The sequence below is a fragment of the Manis javanica genome, chromosome 7 (assembly GCF_040802235.1).
Source record: "Manis javanica isolate MJ-LG chromosome 7, MJ_LKY, whole genome shotgun sequence".
NCBI lineage: Eukaryota > Metazoa > Chordata > Mammalia > Pholidota > Manidae > Manis > Manis javanica.
Window position 1 is genome coordinate 14657049 of NC_133162.1, and position 26332 is coordinate 14683380.

The 26332-nt window shown below is 35.7% G+C and overlaps 1 protein-coding gene across 7 annotated transcripts in view; it reads right to left on the bottom strand.

Annotated features, from left to right (window-relative positions):
- The window catches only part of ATRNL1 (attractin like 1), a 718480-nt gene that overhangs the window by 638025 nt on the left and 54123 nt on the right, over nucleotides 1-26332 (bottom strand). For all 7 annotated transcript variants that reach the window (XR_012133000.1, XM_073240354.1, XM_073240356.1 and 4 more), the window contains exons 7-8: nucleotides 22926-23013; nucleotides 19232-19487 (exon numbers count right to left, since the gene is read on the bottom strand). Coding sequence is in view for 6 of the 7 variants with exons in the window: in XM_073240354.1 (XP_073096455.1) it covers nucleotides 19232-19487; nucleotides 22926-23013 (344 nt within the window). In the remaining variant the exon portion in view is untranslated. The remainder of the gene's footprint in view (nucleotides 1-19231; nucleotides 19488-22925; nucleotides 23014-26332) is intronic.

A 26332-nucleotide genomic window follows, 5' to 3' on the forward strand; every position in this document is an offset into this window, starting at 1 on the left:
TTACTCATCATCTCAGTCAAACAATACATATCAGATGATTTCAGAATTGTTTCACCAAAACCTTCAAAAAACAAACCTAAAAGATTTGAAGTTCTTCCTCACATCCACACAGATTAAGGGAATATAGTCAAATGCTATGTATAAAAGTCAAGTGGATTAGTTCTTTTCTCCCCCTTTCATTGTGATTGTTATTATTCATGTAAGACATGATTGAGTTCGTTTGAGCTTTCATTGTACTCGTTTTGTTTTCTTCTTTTCCTTGATTTAATTTTTATATGTAGATAATTGATATGCTTTTAAAGGCAATATACTTCTAAGCCAAAACTATTTAAGAGTGTAAGCTCAGGGAAATACACTACAATTTCCTACCCTTTCCATACGATTCTCCACCACCCCTTGTAAGTAACCGGCATCACTGTCTTTTGGTTTATCCTTCTGGTGGTTGTTTTTGCTCATATAAGCAGGCGTGAGCGTATTTTCTGATTTCACTTACTTCCTTACACAAAAAGTAGTTCGCTATATACTACTTTGTACTTTACTTGGTCACCTAATATATCCTGTACATCACTCCATATAATTTCAAGGAGCTAACTCTTTTCTGCAGCTGCACAGTACTCCACTAATGTGGATTTGCTATCGTTTATCCACCATTCTCTTACATTTAGCACTTAAGTAGTTTCCAAATAGTGTTACAGTGAATAACTTTGTGCACATGAAAAATGCATGATGATGTTAGTGAAGGCAGATTCCTTGAAATGGAATTGCTGTGTATTTTTCTTGGATACTTAGGCTTTAAAATATAAACCAAATTCTTTTAAAACTCTTGCCATTAAGAGGTGGAGTCTATGCACCTTTCCTTTGAATTTGGGTGGGTTTGTGACCAATTCCACCAAAAGTGCAGACATGATACTACGTGACTTCTAAGGCTAGTCCATAAACGCTATGCAGCTTCTACCTATTTTTTTTTTTTTAGAATACTTAATCTTCTGTGGTTCCCTCTTTAGATGCTCCCTTTTAAAACTTAGTGGACATTCTATGAGATGTACAGACTACATGCAGACCATGCACAAGTTACCCCAAAACAGTCCCAGTTGAGCTTAGCCCTCAGTCATCGCGACTGACCCAATATATGTAGGTGAAAAGCCTGCAGATGATTCCAGTCCCAGCCATTAAAGCCAACCCCGACTGTTCAGGTCTGCCCAGATATCAGAGAACAGACACAGGCCATCCACGCTGTACCCTGTCCAAACTTCTGAAACACAGAATGCTAGACTTCCTTACATAGTTTACTGTATTACTGGACTTTTATTCTATACTATTGGCCTTGTGTACATTCATGCACTGTCACACTGTTCTAACTATAGTTTGCAGTATGTTTAAATACCTGGTAGGACAAGTTCCCTTCAAAGCTTTTTCTTTCAATCTTTTCCTAGCTATATATTAACTTATTATCAACTTAGCACTGTTTTTTTTTAAAGCTGGTATTATTTTTATTGAAATTGCATTCCATTTATAAGTTAACTTAGGAAGAAATTACATTTTTGCAATGTTCAGATGACGTGAGCAAGAACAAGGGATGTTTTCATTGGTTTACAACTACGTTGGTGACTTTCAGGAATGGTTCAGTTTTCTTTGTATAGTTTTGAACATTTCTTATTAGATTTACACTTAAGTGATTTAGCTTCATTGTAGCTATGCTAAATGTATGTTTCTCTTTCTATATGTCTTCTGTCTATTATTATTATGTACATGAAGGGTATTGATTTTTGCATATTAATTTTATAACCTGTTATATTGCTGAATTTTTATTATTTCAGTTACTACTGTTACTGTGTGTGGTTTTCAAAAAATTCTATTACATCATCTGGAAACAAATTAATTTCTCTGTATCCAATTCTTATTCTTCTAGTTGTTTCCTCCAATACCTTCAGAACAATTTTAAATAGTAGTAGATAAGGGCTTGACCTCAATAGAAATGTCCATTTCCCCATAGAAGCTGTTGGCTTTTGGATTGAAATACACATATTGTCTTCAAACAGTAGTAGTCATTTATTCCTATTTTCTCAAGGGTTTTTTATTAGGAATGGATTTTTTTAGTTAATGGAAATGATCGTATGATTTTTCCCTAGAACTACTAAGTAAATTTTATTAACATTTCTTAATATGGAACTATCCTTGGTTTCCTAGTTATATATCCCACTTGATCATGGTATATTCTTCTCATTGTGTGTTGAAGTTTGCTCATTTTATTTAGAATTTTTGTGGTGATATTTAAGAGGAAGTATTTTACTTTAATTCATTTTTAATCATACAGGTCTGTAATTTTTTATTTCTGTACTAATTCTCAGGTTTAAGTGGTCATACTATACTTGCTTTCTAAGACAAATCTGTAAGTTTTTCTTCTTTATTCTCTGAAACAACTTAGCAGCACTGGGACTATCTTGTTATTAAAGGCTTGCTAAATTTACCATGTAATATCATCTAAGCCTGGTGCTATGTTTTTTTCAGTGGGAATTACATAAAGTTTCTATCTCTACTGGGTTCAATTTTGGGAAGATGTTATTTTCTAAGAACTTATCCATTTCTTCTAAATTTTCAAATTTATTTGCATAGACATATATTCTTTTTAAAATTCCCTCTCTAGCAATATTATTTCCTCTGTGTAATCTCTTATTATGTATATTTGTAGTTCCTCCCTTTTTACTTGGTTAAATGAGCCAGTGGCTTATCTATTTTTTAAAAAACAGAACTGTAATAAATTAAATTAATCTATTTTTCTTTTCTTACATCATTAATTTCAGTTTTTATTTTTATTATTTCCTTCCTAGTATTTTTTTCTTTTTATTTAGTTCATTGTTCTATGTCTTGCTTTTTGAATTGAAAATGTGGTTCATTTATTTTATTTATTTTTATTCATATTAATAAATTGTTCAATGCTATAAATATTCTCTGGTGACTTCAATTTATCTCAGATTCTTATATGCATTGTTCTTATAGTAATTATTTTTCAGCAATTTTGTAATGTAAGCTTGTATTTCCCCATTCACCCAACAGAAAGGTGTTATTTAATATCCAGGTACTTAATTTCAACATTTCCAGTTTTTGGAAACTACTGATGTTTTCTTTATACCCTAATATATGACCAACTCCATTTTTTGTGTTTTCCATGTGCAACTGAAAAGATAATATTGTATATAATTCTGCATTGCTCGATATATATTAACATCAACTTCATTGGTTGTTTTTGATTTTTTTTTTATCTTTCATTTTTTTGTCCTGTCATGTACAGGGAGTAAAGCTTGACCTGTTTTGTACTGACAGTGATGCTATTTCTATTTATATTACCCATAGTTTCCATTTCATATATATAGGTGGTTGCTGGGTTATTTGGTATATACTCTTCTATATATTCATGGTAAATTTTTATTTTTTAATATTTTAAGGTGTTCTTCTCTCATATAATTCTTTGGTGGCCTGAATTCTACCTTCTCTGGTGTCAGGATCACAACCCCTGCTGCCTCACTGGATCCAATGATTGTGTTCAATAAAAGCTACAGGCAGCCTGTAAGGATGGTGCCTCCAGTCTTCCTTTATGCCTTCTTTAAACATTTATACTTCGGCACTGCAATAAGAAAACCAAAAGATGTGATATATTTCACTCTGGCATCATTCTTCTAAGAAACTTGTTTTCTTGTTATTTTGGTTTTAGCATAGTTGGGAATAATTAATGAGCAATGAATTAATTCCTAAGATTTTGAAACAGCAAAATGTTTCAAACACAGGAAAAATAATACTGAGATCCACAGTGTATCTTAGATTTGTAAAGGGGTTCAACGGATCATCTGGCAATTACTGATTGAATATTCTGTTCTTTATTTTCTAAATAAGTTAATGTTATCTTTCTTTTTTGGAAAACTTCTAAGAAAGAATGAAATTTATGAAATAACAGCCTTTACAGATAGTTAGGCCTGTTCAAAAAAGAAACTAAAAAATGAAAATTGGGTCCAATAGACCCTCATGGTACACCCAGAGCTAAATGGCATCCTTTGACTTCTACCTATTACCTATGCAACTGTTCATGTTCTTTCTCTGCTTTCCCCTTTTTCTCTCCTTTTACCTCACATTTTTAGTTACATTCCTTCTACTTAGACAGAGCTTACAACATTTGCATACTAGTCATCTACTGATATCCCCACCCTTGTGTTAGTCTTAGTTCTAAAATTAAATACATGAAATATGCTCCATCAGTCTTTTACTTGAAGTGTTCCCATTCATATGTTTGTTAGATAAAGCTTATTTTCTAGGAGCAGAGTTGGCAAATTACGGCCCTCAGGCTAAATCCAGGCTACCAACTGTTTTTGTCAATCAAGTTTTACTGGAACACAGCCGTATTCATTCTCTTATGCATTTTATACAGCTGCTTGTGTAGCATTTCAATGGCAGAACTGAGCAATGACTACAGAGACTGTATAGCCTACAAAGACTTAGTGATTCATTATGTAGACCTTTATGAAAAAAGTCTGCACATTTCTATTTCAGTAGATTTCTCAGGTAAGGACAAATATATAAAGAATTACCTGAGTTTTGCCATGTTCAAACTATTTTTTTCTTTAACTTTGATATTTGAAGATAGTTTGGCAAGACATACAACCCTTAGCTGATACTTCCCTTGATTTCTTGAAAAATTTGCTCCTTTATTGCCTTGACTTGTCAGATTTCTCAAAATCTGACAGTAGCTTAATCTCTTTTCCTTGTAAGATATTTCCTCTTTCTGCATAAAATCCTGAGAACTTTTTCTTTAACCTTTTAAAATACAGTATTTTTATCAAGATGTCTCAAAATTGCTGCCATGAATGAATTTTACCAGTACCCAACCCAAAAACTCATAAAAAGGAGAATGGATATTTGGCATACAGTAGTCATACAATGACATACAGTAACACAAAGGAGTTAACTGCAGTAATACATAACATGGATGAATTTTGGTAATAAAGTGGTGAATGAAATTAAGCCTCAGAAAACTGCATACTATTATTTCCTTTTTGTAAAATTCAAAAACAAGTAAAACAATATGCAATATAAGCATAGATGTATATGTGATAAAGCTAATTCTAAAAACACTTAATAATAAATTCTGGATTTCAAAAGAGTAGAGGGGCAGAAAATCTTTTATATAATCCAGCAGTCACCCAGGGATCTTGAGAAGAAATAGGTGATATATTCAAAGTGAGTACTACTGAAGAGTTCAATAAGACTATGTACAAAAGCATATTGCCAAAGCAATATCCTGGGATTATCAAAGCAAAAAGCCTTTACCATCCTTTGGCCTTAAAAAAAGCAGGAGGAGGAAATAGTCTGGGGAGCTCACTGAGAGCAGCCACGAGGAGAGGGGCACCTGACAGTTCAGCCGTCAGCGGGCGACCCACCTACCCACGGTGACTCAGCAGCAAGGGGGACGGAGGACTGAAGACCTGAACTCATCTGCCCCCCAGCCTCCAATCCCCTGTTGGTGTCTCCCGCTGACTGGCCCCAGCTGAAAGCTAGAGGACGTGAGAACAGAGGGCGGCGGTGGAGGGTGGTGGTTCTGACACAAACAGAGACTAGCAAGTACCATACCTTACAAGTCACTGCTAGAAAAGAAATAATACATACACTACACAATTTAAACAAGTTGGCTAATATACTTTAAACAACATTAAGGAAATATATAGATTCACTTTTAAGAAATATGTACTGAAAACCCTATTCATTTATCCATAAATATTTATCAAGCATTTAATACATGGCACTTCACCAGAAAATACACATACAAAGATGTATACAGAAGGATTCCTGCTCTAAAATTAACTTCTTGAATATAAGTACAAAAAGAATGCCTCAAAAAGCAGTATTATGTGTCACACTCATTTATAAACAGAGATACAGGAATTTAGAGGAAAATTAAACCACTTCCCTAAAATGAAAAGAGCCATAAATATAGCTGTGGATTAAAAAGTGTTTTCATCATTATATAATTATAAAGGCCACCTCTACTTTGTTACTTAAACAAGAAGTTCATGGAGTCTTCATTACGCATTTTCCTGATTTTTCCAATGTTTTGCACATGAAGCTTGTTAGTTACTGTCACTCCTAAGCACTTGATCATCATATATCACTTCTAGAAGTTATACTCTAGGGTGTCCTCATGAAAAACTTCCCTGCCAGATCTATTTGTCTGTGCTCCACATAAGGTATTTTCTTACGTATTCTGTTGTTACACCACCTGCACACACTTTCATATAAACCAAGCCACACTGAATAAAACATGTCTTCAACTAAACAGTAGATTGATTTTGGAGACACAGCCCACTGGACTCATCAACTAACTACAAGTTTAAAATTAACAAGGAAATGTCAAAGATTATGTGTTGATTTAAAGCCTGGGTAATTAAGCTCCATCACCACCACGGCAGTTGGCTTTTAATGGATGCTTTAATGCTGCCTTCTCATGGCTGCATTACTTCCACTCTCTTAATAGTATTACCTGCATTTTCCCAAATAAAATCCTTTCACTTGAATCCTTGTTCCATTGTTTGCTTCTGGGAAGTTTAAAAAGATCCTTTATTTCCTGCCAGCTGCTGCTAACTTCCTTGCTCCCCTTAACAAGCAGATTTCCTGGAAAGAGTTGACACTGCCAATAATTTCCAGTTTCACTCCTCTCACTCATCTTATATCCAATCTAGGTAGGCTTTTACTCCACCACTACACAAACACTTTCTTGTCAAGATCACCAATGACCAACACGGTACTAAATTCAATGGTCAATCCTTAATAATTCTACACGACCCACCAGCAAAGCAGCATTGGGCACACCTACTCTTCCGTTTAATAATCTTCCTTCATTTGGCTTCTAGTTCACCACACTCCTCCTTACTTTTTTCTTCTCCCCTGCCTCTTATCACTGGAACACTCTAGGGCTCAATCCTTTTCTTGTTTTTATCTACATCCATTTCCTTAAAGAACTGATCCAGTCTCATAGCTTTAAATGCCATCTTATCCCAAAGAACTCCCAAATTTATATCACCAGCCCAGATCTCTCCTTACAACTCCAGACCAATACATCCACCTGCCTATTTGACAATCTCACTTTAATGTCTATTGGACATTTACATATAACACATCCAAAGTAAACTCCTGACCTTCAAACCACTTTCACCTCCAAACTGCTACAGAATCTTCCACATGTCAGTATGGCAACTTCATCTATTCAGTTGCTTAGGCTAAAAACCTTAGAACTGTCCTTGACTCTTCTCTTTTTATTTCAGACTCTACATCCGAACTCTCGCCAAATCCTATTGGTTCTCCTTTAAAAACATATAAAACAAATAGACTGAGTCTCATTATCTCCAATACTACCACCCTGGTCTAAGTCACCATCATTGCCCAGATTACCACAACTTGCTGACAGGCCTTTTGCTTCTGTTCTATCCTCCCTAGAGTTTTATTTTCAATGCCACAGCAAAAATGATTCATTTAAAAATTGTGTATTGTTCTGCTTAAAATCTTGCAAAGCCTCTCCATTTCACTTGGTGTAAAAAACAAAGGCTATACAAAAACCCAATGATCTTGCATCTTTCTATTTCTCTAACTTCATCTGTTAATTTTTATTCTCCCTTTCTCTCTTCTTTACTCTTTACTATTCCTTGAACATCTCTGCATGTTCTTGCCTTTACACCAGTTGTTTCCACATTCCGGAAACACTCTTTCTCCAAACAGTAACATAGCAAACTCCTCCACTTCCTTCAATTCTTTGCTTAAAACTCATCTTCCCATTGAGACCTACTCTGCCTTCCTATTTTGTAACCATCTCCCACCCTCAGTATTCTCACCTCCTTACCTTGCTCTCTTCTTATAAAACTTACTGTCTTCTAATACATCATACAGTTTGCATATGTATTATGTTTGTCATTATTTTCTGTATCATTCTCTTAGAATAACTTCTGCAAAGGTAAGGGAAAATACCTAATGCATCATTTGCTGATAAGCATTTATTACCTATATCTGAGCTAAGTAGAACCAAAAATGTGCTCCTGTAAGCTACTAAGTCAACCCAATGTGTGGATGTGCTCCTTAGTTAACAGACACTCTACAACTCATAAAATAGCAATGACAATACCTATAAACTTTTAACTACACTCTCAACAGTTAAACAACATTCTCTAGTATCCTAGATTTTCCTAATATTAATGTGTAATGCTCAAATTAAAGATAAGTTGACCAGATGGTTTCTTTGTTCTAAATCATATTATTACAAAAATCTCAAAGAAAAGTCACAGTACTAAGCACAGAACCAGAAATATTTCATAGTTATTTGCGATAATACTAAAAGGTCATTTTGAAGTATGTTAACTGGGAGGTTTGTCTCTTTTTAAAATATCTACGTAATGACAAAATCAGTATCTTTAGCATAGATTTCACAATAAGTTTTTATCTGGTAAAATACCATTTTCATTAATTACTCTGCTAGAATTTCAGCTTTCTTTTCAGTTACTCTCACCACAATTCTACTTAAACATATAGTCCCTTCTTTAACTCAATAACGTTTTTTCTTAGTTTTCTAGAAGCCTTAAACATGTAAGGATACACAAAGTAAACCAACCACCTCACAGGTCATTGATGCCATTAAAAACAGTCGGTTAAAAAGAGCCTAATCTGACATCACAGTATAGTAATTCCCACTAAGAACAGGAAAAAAATTAAAACAAACCTTTTTGGAGATAAGCACTCACTTATAACTAAGATGACAAACTATCCCATTACTTAGATTCACACCAGCCCTACTTAATATAATATAATTCCCCAAAGTAGCACTTGTCTATAGCATGTAGAATCTAATTATTCTAACATCTTTAAATTACATTTACCCATTGTTCTGTATTCTTTTATTTGTAAGTCCTTTTCAAAGAGAAAGTACTTAGAGTATTTTTTGATGCCACATAGTTTCAACAAAAAGCAGTGAATTCAAAAAGCATTAAGAGTAGATAAACTAATTTTATTAAGATAAATTTTACAGAAAAGTTGTTTTTCTTTGCACTCAACAAATTTTGAAAGTGCTCATAACTCATCTATTATTCTTATAAAATTCATATATCATATATTCTTTCCATTTCCATTTTATATTACAGTCATAAGTGTGCCTGACAAGTAGTGCAATTAAAACAAAAATCCAAATGAAAACATACCCTGATGATAAATTTATTTAGAAATAGTATTTTGGTTGTAGAATAAGCCAAAAGAGACTACAGAAATAGTTTTAAAAACTTACCAAAACTACCACTGACATTATGTAATCACATTATTTCAAGTGAAAAAAAAAAAAAAACCCCACCCACCAATGGATTTATCAGTTAACAATCTGTATCAACATGTACCACTCATAGATTAGAATAAATTTGATGTGCCTTCCTACTCATCCCTGGAAAACATAATCACCACCATGTGTCATGGCTGAATGAGACTATCCTTCAATAAATGGAAATATGAAAAGAGTATAATGTATTCTGTGAACTGTAAACTATAGTCAGCAGGGAGGCAGGGAAGGAAAGGCATGCACAGACCAGGCGGCCTAGAGATTCAGTTCTAATGGCCAGCACTGAAGGTGAGCCCACGTAGGAACTGGATTAGACTAGTACATACAAAGTCCGGATCCCTGAAGAGTTATACCCTCAATGAAAAAGTGAGGTTCTTTTTTTTAATCTGCTCTGCAGAGGCAGACAGGAAATGTCTATTTCAGCCTTGGCTATCTGAGGAAGAAAAAGTTTCCTCTGGGAACTCTGTTCATAGACTAGACCATACAACTTTGAGGTATGAATTCACCAATACAAGGTCCAAAAAACTCACATACCATAATTTTAATTTAATTTAGACCAGAGTTGCTGGGCCCCCAGAAGAGCACATACTCTCTCTCTCTGGAGCAGGGGTAGGCAAACTAAGGCCAGGAGCTAAACGGGAACAAAGCCATGCCCCTTGTTACACAGGGTCTGTGGCTGCCTTCCTGCTACAACAGCAGAGCCAAACAGTTGTGACAGAGGCCATACAGCCCACAAGGCCTAAAATATTTACTGCCTGGTCCTTACAGAAAAGATTACTGAGACCTAGAATAAATAATGACAATAATGTCAAATGTGTTTAAACAAAACAAGATGAATTAAAGTAGTGGAAAACAGCCTGTAAACTGGAGACTGACCAAAGAGTCAAAGTATTGGTTAATTTTAGACTTTTAATTTGTGATTTGAAAAGACAAAGCCTAATGTTCAAATACAAGCATGGTGATAGCTTAATTCTGAATCATCCCATTCTCTTCTGGAAAGACATATGAAACAACAAGGAAAACAGAGGTTTGGGGGGCAGGGGGCAACGGTGGGGAGGAGTGAAAGAAAAAGAAATTTCCAGAGAAAGTAGGAATGGAAAAAAACAGAAACTCTAAATCAGGTATGAATGTGTACAAAGTAAGTAAAACCAAGTCAAACAGAGTAAACCCCAAGAATGCAGAAAAGAAGACAAGAAATAAAGAATGTGGAAGAAGACTAACAGTGGCAGACCTCAAAAATTACCATACTCATTCCCCACAAAAAAGTGGGCTTCATTATCCCTAAACATGAAAGGCATTACAATTAATAACAAAAAAGAAAAGACAACAGAGTGACTTTAAAAAATATGAAACATGTACAGAAAAAATACAAACCCAGACAGGATCACAAAGTAAAATCCAACTTTCTCTTGTATGCAAGACATACATTTAAAAAAAAGTGATTCTGAAAGGTTAATAATAAAGGGGGGTCAAGATGACAGCATGAGTAGAGCAGTGGAAATCTCCTCCCAAAACCATATATATTTTTGAAAATACAACAAATACAACTATTCCCAAAAGAGAGACCAGAAGACACAGAACAACAGCCAGACTACATCTACACCTGTGAGAACCCAGCACCTTGCGAAGGGGGTAAGATACAAGCCGCAGCCTGGCGAGACTCAAGCGGCCTTCACCCCAGCTCCAGACAGGAGGAGAGGAGTCGGAGCGGGGAGGGAGAGGGAGCCCAGCACTGCTAAATAGCCAGCCCTAGCCATCCGCACCAGAGCGCAAACACAGTGCATGCGTGGGGTGCTGGAAACTAGGGAAACAGGACAGTAAGACCTGTGAGTGGGTCCTCGCAAAAGGCACCCCTGGAACAAAGAAAAGCGAGTGCTTTTTGAAAGTCTTAAAGGGACAGGGACCCCACAGCTGGACGGAAACTTCCCGGAACACTTACCCTAACAAGTGGAACTCCCGAGGAACTCTGGGCGCCCTACCCCCTGGGCGGCAGTGCAGCTCGGAGGACCCTCACGGAGATAAACAGCCTCCCACCCGTTCCCCTCCAAAGCTGCTCCGCCATAGTGGAGCAGCAGCCTGAGGCAGCAGGGCAGAGCTTCTTTCATAGCGGCTGGGCAAGAATTAGAAACCCCGTCTGCATGCATGCAGCTGCCCAGCACAAGCCACTGGGGGTTGCTGTTCTCCCAGGAGATGAAGGCCACAAACCAGCAAGAAGGGATGTTCTCCCAGCCAACACATGTGCCAGCTCCCCACAAATACCTCTATCACCATGAAAAGGGAAAAGAATTTGATACAGATCAGACTTACCCAGACATCCTCCCCTGACAAGGAATCTGGGGAAATAGACCTAACCAATCTCCCTGAAAAAGAATTCAAAATAAAGGTCATAACCATGCTGATGGAGCTGCAGAGAAATATGCAAGAGCTAAGGGATGACGTCTAGAAGGAGATTATAGAAATGAAACAATCTCTGGAAGGATTTATAAGCAGAATGGATAAGATGCAAGAGGCCATTGATGGAATAGAAACAAGAGAACAAGAATGCATAGGAGCTGACACAGAGAGAGATAAAAGGATCTCCAGGAAAGAATCAATATTAAGAGAACTATGTGACCTATGCAAACGGAACAATATTCGCATTACCGGGGTACCAGAAGAAGAGAGAGAAAAAGGGATATAAAGTGTATTTAAAGAAATAATTGCTGAAAACTTCCCCAAACTAGGGGAGGAAATAATCATTCAGACCACAGAAGTATACAGAACTCCCAACAGAAGGGACCCACAGAGGACAACACCAAGACACATAATAATTAAAATGGCAAAGATCAAGGACACAGACAGAGTTTTAAAGGCAGGTAGAGAGAGGAAAAAGGTGACCTACAAAGGAAAACCCATCTGGCTATCATCAGACTTCTTAACAGAAACCTTACAGGCCAGAAGAGAATGGCATGATACATTTAATGCAATGAAACAGAAGGGCCTTGAACCAAGAATACTGTATCCAGCATGATTATCATTTAAATATGAAGGAGGGATTAAACAATTCCCAGACAAGCAAAAGTTGAGGGAATTTGCCTCCCACAGACCACTTCTACAGGGTGTTTTAGAGGGACTGCTCTAGATGGGAGCACTCCTAAGGCTAAAGAGATGTCACCAGTGAAAATAAAAGCACAGCAAAGAAAGTAGACCAACCAAATACTAACTAAAGACAAAAAATAAAATCAACTACTCACAAAAGCAGTTAAAGGAAACACAAAAGAGCACAGAATAAAACAACCAACATATAAAGAATGTAGGAGGAGGAATAAGAAGGGAGAGAAATAAAGAATCACCAAACAGTGTTCATAACAGCTCAATAAGACAGTTAAGTCTACGGAAGCTAACCTTGAACCTTTGGGAATCACAAAACTAAAGCCTGCAATGGCAATAAGTACATACCCTTCAATAATCACCCTAAATGTAAATGGACTGAAAGCACCAATCAAAAGACACAGAGTAATAGAATGGATAAAAAAGCAAGACCCATTCATATGCTGCTTACAAGGAACTCACCTAAAACCCAAAGATTTAGACAGACTAAAAATGAAGGGATGGAAAAAGATATTTCATGCAAACAAGGAGGAAAAAGCAGGTGTTGTAGTACTCGTATCAGACAAAATAGACTTCAAAACAAAGAAAGTAACAAGAGATAAAGAAGGACATTACATAATGATAAGTGGGTCAGTCCAACAAGAGGATATAACCATTATAAATATATATGCACCCAATACAGGAGCGCCAACATATGTGAAACAAATACTAACAGAACTAAAGGAGGGAACAGAATGCAATGCATTCATTCTGGGAGACTTCAACACACCACTCACTCCAAAGGACAGATCCACCAGACAGAAAATAAGTAAGGACACAGAGTAACTGAACAACACACTAGAACAGATGGACCTAATAAACATCTACAGAACTCTACATCCAAAGCAACAGGATACACATTCTTCTCAAGTGCACATGGAACATTCTCCAGAACAGACCACATACTAGGCCACAAAAAGAGCCTCAGTAAATTCCAAAAGATTGAAATCCTACCAACCAACTTTTCAGACCACAAAGGTATAAAACTAGAAATAAATTGTACAAAGACAGCAAAAAGGCTCACAAACACATCGAGGCTTAAAAACATGCTCCTAAATAATCGATGTATCAACGATAAATTAAAATGGATATCCAGCAATATATAGAAACAAATGACAACAACAACACAAAGCCCCAACTTCTGTGGGACGCAGCGAAAGCAGTCTTACGAGGAAAGTATATAGCAATCCAGGCATATTTAAAAAAGGAAGAACAATCCCAAATGAATAGTCTAATGTCACAATTATCAAAATTGGAAAAAGAAAAACAAATGAGGCCTAAAGTCAGCAGAAGGGGGGGACATAATAAAGATCAGAGAAGAAATAAATAAAATTGAGAAGAATAAAACAATAGAAAAAAATCAATGAAACCAAGAGCTGGTTCTTTGAGAAAATAAACAAAATAGATAATCCTCTAGCCAGACTTATTAAGAGAAAAAGACAATTAACACACATCAACAGAATCAGAAACAAGAAAGGAAACATCACGACAGACCCCATAGAAATACAAAGAATTATTACAGAATACTATGAAAACCTATATGCTAACAAGCTGGAACACCTAGAAGAAATGGACAACTTCTTAGAAAAATACAACTTTCCAAGACTGACCAAGGAAGAAACACAAAATATAAACAAACCAATTACCAGCAAAGAAATTGAAGCAGTAATCAAAAAACTACCCAGAAACAAAACCCCCGGGCCAGATGGAAAAGACATAATACTGATTCTCCTTAAAGTGTTCCAAAGAATAGAAAAGGAGGGAATACTCCCAAACTCATTCTATGAAGCCAACATCACCCTAATACCAAAATCAGGCAAAGACCCCACCAGAAAAGAAAACTACAGACCAATATCCCTGATGAACATAGATGCACAAATACTCAACAAAATATTAGCAAACCAAATTCAAAAATACATCAAAAGGATCATACACCATGACCAAGTGGGATTCATCCCAGGGATGCAAGGATGGTACAACATTCGAAAATCCATCAACATCATCTACCACATCAACAAAAAGAAGGACAAAAACCACATGATCATCTCCATAGATGCTGAAAAAGCATTTAACAAAATGCAACATCCATTCATGATAAAAACTCTCAGCAAAATGGGTATAGAGGGCAGGTACCTCAACATAATAAAGGCGATATATGATAAGCCCACATCCAACATTATACTGAACAGCGAGAAGCTGAAAGCTTTTCCTCTGAGATCGGGAACAAGACAGGGATGCCCACTCTCCCCAGTTATTCAACATAGTACTGGAGGTCCTATGGCAATTATACAAAACAAAGAAATACAAGGAATCCAAATTGGTAAAGAAGAAGTTAAACTGTCACTATTTGCAGATGACATGATATTGTACATTAAAAACCCTCAAGACTCCACTCTGAAACTACTAGAACTGATATCGGAATACAGCAAAGTTGCAGGATACAAAATTAACACACAAAAATGTGTGGCTTTCCTATACACTAACAATGAACTAATAGAAAGAAAAATCAGGAAAACAATTCCATTCACAATTGCATCAAAAAGAAATAAATACCTAGGAATAAACCTAACCAAGGAAGTGAAAGACCTATACCCTGAAAACTATAAGACAGTCTTAAGAGAAATTGAAGAGTATACTGGCAAATGGGAACTCATCCCATGCTCCTGGCTAGGAAGAATTAATATCGTCAAAATGGCCATCCTGCCCAAAGCAATATACAGATTTGATGCAATCCCTATCAAATTACCAACAACATTCTTCAATGAACTGTAACAAATAGTTCAAAAATTCATATGGAAACACCAAAGACCCCAAATAGCAAAAGCAATCCTGAGAAGGAAGAATAAGTGGGGGAGATCTCACTCCCTAACTTCAAGCTTTACTACAAAGCCACAGTAATCAAGACAATTTGGTACTGGCACAAGAACAGAGCCACAGACCAGTGAAACAGAATAGAGACTCCAAACATTAACCCAAACATATATGGTCAATTAATATTTGATAAAGGAGCCATGGACATACAATGGCGAAATGACAGTCTCTTCAACAGATGGTGCTGGCAAAACTGGACAGCTAGATGTAAGAGAATGAAACTGGATCACTGTCTAACCCCATACACAAAAGTAAATTCCAAATGCATCAAAGACCTGAATGTAAGTCATGAAACCATAAAACTCCTAGAAAAAAACATAGGCAAAAATCTCTTGGACATAAACATGAGTGACTTCTTCATGAATATATCTCCCCAGGCAAGGGAAACAAATGCAAAAATGAACAAGTGGGACTATATCAAGCTGAAAAGCTTCTGTACAGCAAAGGACACCATCAACAGAACAAAAAGGTACCCTACAGTATAGGAGAATATATTCATAAATGACAGATCTGATAACGGGTTGACATCCAAAATATATAAAGAGCTCGCACACCTCAACAAACAAAAAGCAAATAATCCTATTAAAAAATGGGCAGAGGAGCTGAATAGACAGTTCTCCAAAGAAGAAATTCAGATGGCCAAGACACATGAAAAGATGCTCCACATCACTTGTCATCAGAGAAATGCAAATTAAAACCACAATGAGATAACACCTCACACCAGTAAGGATCGCTACCATTCAAAAGACAGACAACAACAAATGTTGGTGAGGTTGTGGATAAAAGGGAGCCCTCCTACACTGCTGGTGGGAAGGCAAATTTGTTCAACCATTGTGGAAAGCAGTATGGAGGTTCCTCAAAAAGCTCAAAATAGACATACCATTCGACCCAGGAATTCCACTTCTAGGAATTTACCCTAAGAATGCAGCAGCCCAGTTTGAAAAAGACAGATGCACCTCTATGTTTATCGCAGCAATATTTACAATAGCCAAGAAATGGAAGCAACCTAAATGTCCATCAGTAGATGAATGGTTAAAGTACATATACACAATGGAATATTATTTGGCCATAAGAAGAAAACTAATCCTACCATTTGCAACAGCATGGATGGAGCTAGAGGGTATTATGCTCAGTGAAATAAGCCAGGTGGAGAAAGGCAAGTACCAAATGATTTCATTCATATGTGGAGTATAAGAACAAAGGAAAACTGAAGGAACAAAACAGCAGCAGAATCACAGAATCCAAGAATGGACTAACAGTTACCAAAGGGAAAGGGACTGAGGAGGATGGGTGGGAAGGGAGGGAAAAGGGGGGAGATAAAGCAAGGGGGCATTATGATTAGCATGTATAATTAGCATGTAGGGGGGGTCATGGGGAGGACTGTGTAACACAGAGAAGACAAGTAGTGATTCTACACTGATGGACAGTGACTGTAATGGGGTTGGGGGGTACTTGGAGAAGGGGGGAGCCTAGTAAATATAATGTTCTTCATGTAAAAAAAAAAAGCATATTTGGTTCAATAATAATAATAATAATAATAATAATAATAATAATAATAATAATGGGGTGAGCAAAAGTATACCAGGAAAAGACTGACCCCTCAAAACGGGAGCCATAATATCAATATTATAATTAATATCAGAATAATTAATAATATCAGACTAAGTTGAAATCAGGTCAAAAACATGAAACAAAGCACTTTATAACATTAAAAAATACACTCACAATAAAAATATAACAAATATGAATATTCATAATAGCAACTTCCATAAAGCATAATTTCCAGAATATACAAGGAGAAATAGGTGAAAAATAAACCAACATTTTCAGACTTTAATGCAATTTTCAAAGTATGAAAAAGTACAAAAAAAGTAATAAGGAAAAGGCCTAAATAGTATAATCAATAAAGTAGATTTGAGAGATAGATATCAAAAGCCTACCCTGATATTAGAGAATTTACCACTTGTCAAGTGCCTTTAAGAATATTTATGAAAACTGAGCCAGGAAGAAAACTTCAATAAATTTTTAAAAGGAGAAATAATAGCTGTAACATTCCCTGAACACTATACTGCAATCAAAAATTACTAACAAAATCAAACAACAAAAAAACCTTTCTAGATAGAAAAACTGTAACTCTTGCTTAAAAACTCTTGAGCCTGTCTGAAAAATCAGAATAACAGCCACATTTGCTTCAGTGCTATCATAAGTTTGTGGTAACAATGACGTTTGTAAGCAGCTTACTCAATGCAGCATTGCTTATTAACCATCACACTCCAAAATGTTCCCAACAGAAGTTCCCTACAGATTACTTCTACTTAGTAAAATAAGAAGTAAGGTCATCAGCTGAGAGCAGTGACAGGTGCTGGAAGATTGACACAAGAGGAAAATGTGTGGTGTCGGCCCTCTCGGAGAGCTGGAGGAGAGATTGGTGATTACGAACTTAATACTGGGTAGGGTTAGAAGCGCGGGTAAGAAAGTGAAACAGAGTGAAAAACTGATGGGAGGGCTCAGTGGACTAGAGGCTCTGGTAAAGTTGGAGAATCGTAAGAGTTTAATTACTAGAAGTAAGCTGGAAAGATCGACAGCACTTGAAGGGTAATATATAAAAGTGGGACTCATTTGCAGGTAGGCAGTGTGACAGTGGGAGAGTGACTCAAGCAGAGTAGAAAACAAGATCTTTGGGAGACAGATCAAAAAATTGAGAGTCCAGGTATTAGAAGAAGTATTTAGGTGGATAATTAAGTCATAAAAATAGCTGGCAAATGTATGTAGGACAGTGACAGTGAACCAGAAGCTTTACCAAAGAATGAAACACAGTGATCTGAGGAAGAACAATAGAATGCAAGAAAGAGACAGCAGCAGGTGGTACAGTCTGAAGACATGAGATTCAAAGCTGAATGATTTAGAGGAGGAAGTAGTGAAAAGAGAGTGGAAATGGCAGTAACAAGCGAGGAAGATACGTACCCCACTTCAGCCCATCTGTACTGGGGATTTAGAGAAGAAAATAGATGAGTTCAAAGGAATGCAGGGGAACAGTGGAGTATTTAGAAGGAGAGTCTTCCTCTGAACACACAAGCCCGCTCTTTCTGCTGCTAATGGTGATCTGCGACTGAGTTTTTGCATTAAGACTTGCACAAGGACTCTGAAGAGTTGTATGTACTTGTCCGTATACAAAAGAGCCAAAAACTGGAGTGCCAGCTGGAAACAGAGTATGTTCTTGAATCTAAGTAGGGACCTTATGGTATTTATATTCATAGACAAATTTTTTTAAATGCTTATAACTATTTGAAAATGTCATAAAGAATTTTTTAAAAATGAAGTACCAGGAAAACAAAGAGTATTTAAGAGTATCGTACAGAAAGTCATATGTAGACCACCCAGTCACCTTCACACACCAAACAGTAGTCTCCCATAGAAGCCAACAGACTATCTTCAGGAAGCTTACTTTGAAAGATCAACACATCCACAGAGATATTGCAATAAGGCTACAGATCACTGAAAAATGAAAATCCTGAAATCAAGGAATGCATAGTAATGAGATTAGGCTAGTCTTAGCTCTTGGTTCCTAAAAAAAAAAAAAAAAATCCAAAGAAATAGCACCATCTATTGGAATTTCTCATATTTAAAAATATTCTCAATTCCAGGAAAATGTGAATAGGATGCAACATTTCCCTACATTTGGCTAATAATGTAAACTTAAATATTAAAGGACAAAACCTAACACCAAATCCAAACGTTTATATTAAAAAGTATTAATTTTGGCTTATAATTTGATTTCAAATAACTCACCATTTTGACTAAATTCAGATGAAGATTTTAATGATAAAAATATTCTCAACCAATAAAGAAAAAAGTATACAGTTACATTTTCAAGTAACTCACAGATATGGTATTCCTGTATGCTGCTTGTATAACCATATATTGCAGAATATCCAAATATTATGATCATGACAACATCTCTACTATCCAACTCCATAATATGCGCTGAATGTCCCTCCACAGCATGCTGCTGACCATGTCCAAGAACAGTAGGAGCTTTTGTACTCCATGACTGACTACGTATGTTAAAAAGCCATAATTCATCCGTGACATTGCCAGCATTTGTTTCAATTCTGCCTCCATACATAAAGATGTTTTCCTGTAAATTAAAAAATATACATTACCAAAATAATTATTTCTTTAAATTAAAAATAGACTAAATTTAGACATTAAATTTTAGTAATCACATCATGCATAAGACAGAGCTCTTATTTGTCAAAAGCCAAATGGAAACACAAGAATAGTGCTTAATTAATGCTCTTACATACAAGAAGGGGGAAAAATGTCATGCTTTCAAAAAGTTGCTTTAAGATATTTTAGTCAATAGTTATATAGTCAATGAACTGTGTTTTTAATTATCCTATTTGTTGAGTCCCTAGTTGTTAATTGAATTTTACCATCTATGTGTCCACTTTGATTCTCAATAATTCACTATTTTCATCAAGCACTGTTTACCAAAAAGGTATACCACATTTGTATTTTATGTGGAATGCATTTTTATTACCATTTCTCATGGCTATGGGCAGATACTTTACAGCATGCATAAATTATACAAGTAATTTCAATCACATATGCTTCAAATGAATGATACATAAATAATATAAATCATTACTATTTCAATGACCTAGTAATAGAAAGGAATTTCTTCAACCTAATAAAGAGCATGTAAGAAAAACATACAGCTAATACTATACTTAATGGTGAAAGACCAGATGCTTTCCAACAGGAACAAGACAAAGATGCTCACTTTTGACACTTATATTCAATATTGTACTCAAGGTTTTAGCCAGAGGAAAAAAGCAAAAACTGAATAAAGGCATCTAGATTGGAAAAGAGGTAGAACATTTCTATTTGTAGATGACTGATCTTATATGTAGACAATCCCAAGAAAATTTAAAAACATAGACTAATAAATGTGTTCAGCAACACTGCAGAATATCAATGTACAAAAACTCAATTATATTTCTATACACTTGAAGTGAACAATCTAAAAATGAAACAAAGTAATTCCATTTAATAAAGCATCAAAAAGAATAAAATATTTTGTAATAAATTTAATAAAAATTTCAAACTTATACTCTGAAAGCTATAAAACATTGTTGAAAGAAATTTTAACAGATCTAAATGAATAGAAAGACATCTCATGTTCATGGGTCAGAAGACTTAATATTGTTAAGATGGCAGTACTCTCCAAATTGATCTACAGATTCAATGCAGTCTCTATTAGAATCCCAGATAATTTATTTATAGAAATTGACAAGGTGATTCCAAAATTCATATGGAATTGCAAGGAATACAGAATACATAAACCATCTTGAAAAAGAAAATTGGAGGACTCACACTTCCTGATTTCAAAACTTACTGCAAAGCAAATTCATCAAGACAGTGTGCTCTTAGAGTAAAGAAAGGCATGGAAATCAAGAAAACAAGAGTCTGGAAATAAATCTGTACATCTACAGCCAACTGATATTTGATAAGAATGCCTAGACTATTCAATAGGAAAAAAACAGCCCCTTCAGTGAATGGTGCTGAGAGAACTACATAATCATACACAAAAGAATAAACTTGAACATTTACTGCACACCATACACAAAACTTAACTCAAAATAGATCAAAGACCTAAATGTAAGAGCCAAAACTACTAAAAACATCTCTTAAAAGGAAACATGGGGTAAATTTTCATGACCTTGGATTTAGCAATACAGTTAGAAATTACACACAAGCAGCAAAAGGAAAAAAGAAGTTGGATTTCATCAAAATTAAAAACGCTTTGTGCTTCAAAAAAATAAGTATGAAGGTACAAGTTCACAGAATTGGAGAAAATACTTGCAAATTATATATCTGATCAGAGACTGTATCTAGACTATATAAAGAACTCATATCTCAATAATAAAAAGACAACCCAATTTAAAAATGGACAAAAGGTTTGAATAAACATTTCCCTTTTAAAAAATCCAATAAGCAGATGAAAAGCTGCTCAATATCATTAGTCAACAGAGAAATGCAAATCAAAACACAAATGAGATGTCACTTCACACCCACTAGGATGGTTTCAGTCAAAATCATATGAAAAAACAAGTGTCGGCAAGGATGTGCGCAGCTTTCGTACTTGGTTGCTGGGAATGTAAAATGGTGCGGCCACTTTGAAAAACTGTCTGGCACTTTCTCAAAAAGTTAAATATAGAGTTATCATTTAAACCTGTAATTCCAGTCATACGTATATACTCGAGAAATGAAAGCATATGTCCCCACAAAAATTTATACAAGAATGTTCATAGCAGCATTATTTATAATAGCCAAAAGGTGGAAATAACCCAAATGTCCATCAACTCATAAATGGATAAACCTAGCATATCCATATATTAGAATATTATTTAGGCCATAAAAATGAAGTATGGATACATGCTACAACATGCCACTCATAGGTCACATAGCATACAATTTCAATTACATGCAATGTCCAGAATACACAAACTTAAAAAGACAGGAAGTAAATTCATGAATCCTTATAAAGCTCGGAAGATGAGGGAGGTTTGGAGTGAAAGCTAAAGGGCATATGATTTCTTTGTGAGGTGATGAAAATGTCCTCAAATTGATCACACAACCCCACAATTTTGCACAAATCTGCAAAAGATGGTTGCAGTCTGAAAACCATTCACCTGTATACTTCAAAGGAATGAATTGTATGGCATATGTCAATATATCTCAATAAAGCTGTTACAAAAAATGAAATAAAATAAAAAAACTAATACACCAAACTATAAGAAAAAGCATATATATATATATACACATATATGAATACATATACAAAGATTTTATTTTTAAAACATGCATATGCATAGAAGAATGTAGTAGTTTATTTTTTACATTGCTCCTACATTTTCCAAATTTTCTTAAATAAGCACAGAAAATACATATATTCTCATTTGAGAGGTGTATTCACAGACCACAAAATACATGAATCCATGTTAATTCAAATTTTAAACCAATTAAGCATCCTGGCATTTTTTTAGATCATGCTAAATTCATGAATCCCACAAATAAATAAAAATACTGGATTATAATGCAATCCCTTCCAAAATTCCAATGAAATTTTTTCAGAAATAGAAAAATCCACCCAAAAGCTCATATGGAATATTAAGGGACTCTGAACGGACAAAACAAACTTGAAAAACAACCCCAAAGTCAGAGGTCTCGGACTTTCTCATTCCAAAACTTACTACAGAAACTACAGTAATCAAAAGGGTATGGTAGTGGCATAAACACTGTACTTTACCATAATTTTTTAAAATGTAGTTGACCTGATGACTAGTATAGAGCCATGGACAAAAACTCAATCTTCATTTCTTCTCATATTCAATGGAGGATTGTACTTAAATATACTTTTTTACTAAAATAGTGTATGAGTCTATGACATCTCAAGTTATTGTGATCTATGGTTTTCATTATGTATTGGAAAAAAACCTGAGAATATTTTCTTCTCTAGGGCAAACTCTGAAAAAAAAAGTGATTAAAAGTTAAAAAGCAGGATCCATACCTGATATAAAGCAAGAGAGTGTCCGTATCTCTGGAGAGGGCTCCTTGATAGAGCTCCTACATTCCATATACTGCTTTCTAAATTGTAACTAAAAGTGAGAAAAGACAATAACTTTATAAGCTAAGATCCATTTTGTTTTTTAATTTGTATATGCTTTCTTCACTGGTGTTCAAGTATTGATTAAATTCAAAAACAATTAGAACTAATAAATTCATAATTTCATGTCCCATAGTAGAAAATTTTAATAAAGACTAATTCAAGATATACCTACTCTAAATTAGTATTCAATCACCTAAATATGTATATACATTAAGTTGACTAAGTTATTTATTACTGGAATTGATCTACTCAATTGCCTTTAATAACTTCAACCAACTGATTAACCTAAACATTAGTGAACTCTTCTGCACTTTTTTAATTTTAAAAAAAGCGAGCTTTTTTTAAAATGTAGATGAAAACTCTCTTCATTTTTACAATAGCCATTTGCCTTATGTATTCATTTTTATTCTTTTACACACGATTAGCTTACCATTATGCAAATTAACCAAGAAACATATTTTCTATGCACAAATATTTACTGGTCATTTTTTGAGATTGTGCCAATTTAGTAAAAGAAGCTTCTGTAAAAATAAGGCACTACTGGATTATAGAACATAAAAAAATCATTTATTCTACTGGTTTAAAACTATAGATACGAAAAAAGAAATTCTAAACTACTAATCTCAAAGGCTTATCTAAAAGAATGCCAGTTCAGTTGTCACCATCATATCATACTCTACACTCAAATCTCCTCAATTAGCCAAAATATATAAAAGGAAGCACCCAACCAAGGACTAACTAGAACCTTGTTTGAGAAGCTATTAATTATTTTCTCTCCTCTTCTTTGTCTCCCACCAACTTGTTAGAATAGACAAGGTAGCTCCAAAAAGGGGAAGGGTTACCAAAATTGTTTTTAGCATTATGTGTAACTTACTTCCTACCTTGGAGTTGTAAGATACATGTGTATGATACAAATGAGGAAATGCAATCAACCAGGACATAACTTCCACAGACACATCACTACATCTATCTACCTACCAGTATATGCATCCAACACACTGCTTTTCACCAAGTTCCTATAACTTAGGTTCAACAAACTATTTCTGTAAAGTGCTATATAGTAAATATTTGGCTGTGCAGACATTAGTCTCATATATTCTTTTTTGTTCTTTTCTATCACCCATTAAAAATGCAAAACCATCCTTAGTATCTAGGCCCTGGGTGCCTACTTTGCAATTTACTAATCCCAGTTATAAATAATTTGTGTTCCTTGTACACCAGATCCCAAAACACTGCAGTGGTTCTCCCATCTCCTTCCTGTATCGCCATTTTTTCATCTTACTAGACGATTCCCATCAGCATATAAATAGGGTGTCATTTTTCCCTATTTATAAAATGAAAAATTTCTCTTCCCCACTACTACCCTTTCAAGCTACCGCCCTATTTCTTTGATGCCCCATTTCTTTTTTGCCATTCCCTACACCCTTCTATTCTCTCTTCAATTAACTCCAATCAGGCTTTTAACAACACTGCTCCTGCAAAACTGCTTTTGTTGATGTCAACCTCCTCATGCGAAGTCCATGCCACCTTTCAGTCCTCATTTTCCTTGACCTGGTTAACTGTCAGCATTTGACATTGTTAATCAGTCCTTGCTCACACATTCTTCCCTTGCCTTCAAAGACCACACACCTTGGTTTTGCTATCTCACTGGTCCCTCCCCTTCAGTCTCCTTTGCTGGTTTCTCCTCTTCTCCCCAACCTAGCGATATGGCGGGTCAGACTGTGGTCTCCTCTAGAACTCACCTCCTCGATGATCTCATCTAATCTCAACCCATGTTTCTACTACTACTCTCAATCCCAGTATATTCTCAACACAGTAGGCCCAGTGACTCTTAAAATACAAGTCAAAGCATGTTCAAACATTCCTGTGACTCCCAAAAGATCCACAACACCCTACGTGATCTGTCTCCCTTCCCAATTATCCCTCTAATTTCACGCCTCCCTCTCATGTAGTCCATGCAAGTCACATATGCTCTCCAAGTAGTTCCTACCTTAAGGCTTTTGTCTGGCTCTTTTCTCTGCCTCCAGAGAGCTGCACTGCCGGTCTAACTTCCTTCAAGTCTTTGCTCTGTCCTCACCTTTCCCATGAAGCCTGTCTTCACCTCTACATTTGTAATTGCAACTCCCTCCTCTTGGGCACTTCGGATTTGCTTACCCATGCTATTTTGGTATCTATCTCTAGACATGCATATACGCGCATATGTCAGGCAGCTGGGCAGATACGAGCGGTCCGCCCTGTCCCGGACAAGGTCTTCCCCCTCTCCACCTACCCCCTTGTCACCAGATGGCAGAACACAGCTGAAACCCCTCCTGTTTATGGTTCAGCCTCCTGCCTGATCAAGTCCGAACAAGGTGTAAAAAGCACAGAAAGGCTTTCAGACCACTAACACAGGCGGCTGCAGGCACACTAAGACCCAAAAGGTGACCAAGAGCTAACTCGGAGTTATAATAAGTTTATAATAAATTATTATAATAACTTTACATTGTGGTTTTGGACACCACCCCCATCACCCCTGCCCCCTCTTACCCTGGGTTTTGCTTGAGTACTTACGGCTAACTGCCTGCGCACTAGGAAGAAAGTTCTATAACTTGAAACTGTCAATCACCATGTCAATTGAATGATACGAGGCAAGAAGGGCCTTTCCACCATTTAAAAAACCAATCCTAACCCTAATGGCAGGACAGCTTCTGGTTTCCAGACAGCCCACTCTCCTCCCTTCTCCAGAGCATAATTTCACTTTGTGTTAATAAACTCCTGCTGCTTAAGCCTGTTCTAAGTTTGTCTCTTTTAGTGGATTCTTTCCTTTGAGAAGAACCAAGAAAACACAACACACTCAATGGGCAACACATAATTTACTTACACTTATTTATTATGATAACCATTTTTTTTTATCTGCCTGTCTTTCCTCACTAACTCCACAAAGACAGCAATATTTATATTGTCCACTAATATATTCCAAGTACCAAGCACACAGGACCAAGTATCAAGCACAAACGTTGAAAGTAGTTTTCTGTGCCCATGCATACACATTAATTTTCAGTCAATGACTATATATTCAGTAAAATACTCTCTAATTGAATAGACATTAATACAAACCTTTTATATTATTTACTGAATAATTTCATCTTAAAATGTAACATCTACACCTTAATTAAAATCTACTATAGAAGATAAATTAACTTATAACTGACACTATCACTTCTAAAAGCTATTTAAATATACTTACCTACAACTGAACTACATTCAGAATAATGAAAAATATTTTCTAACCTGTGATAACAACAACAAAGTTACTTCTGATACCTCAT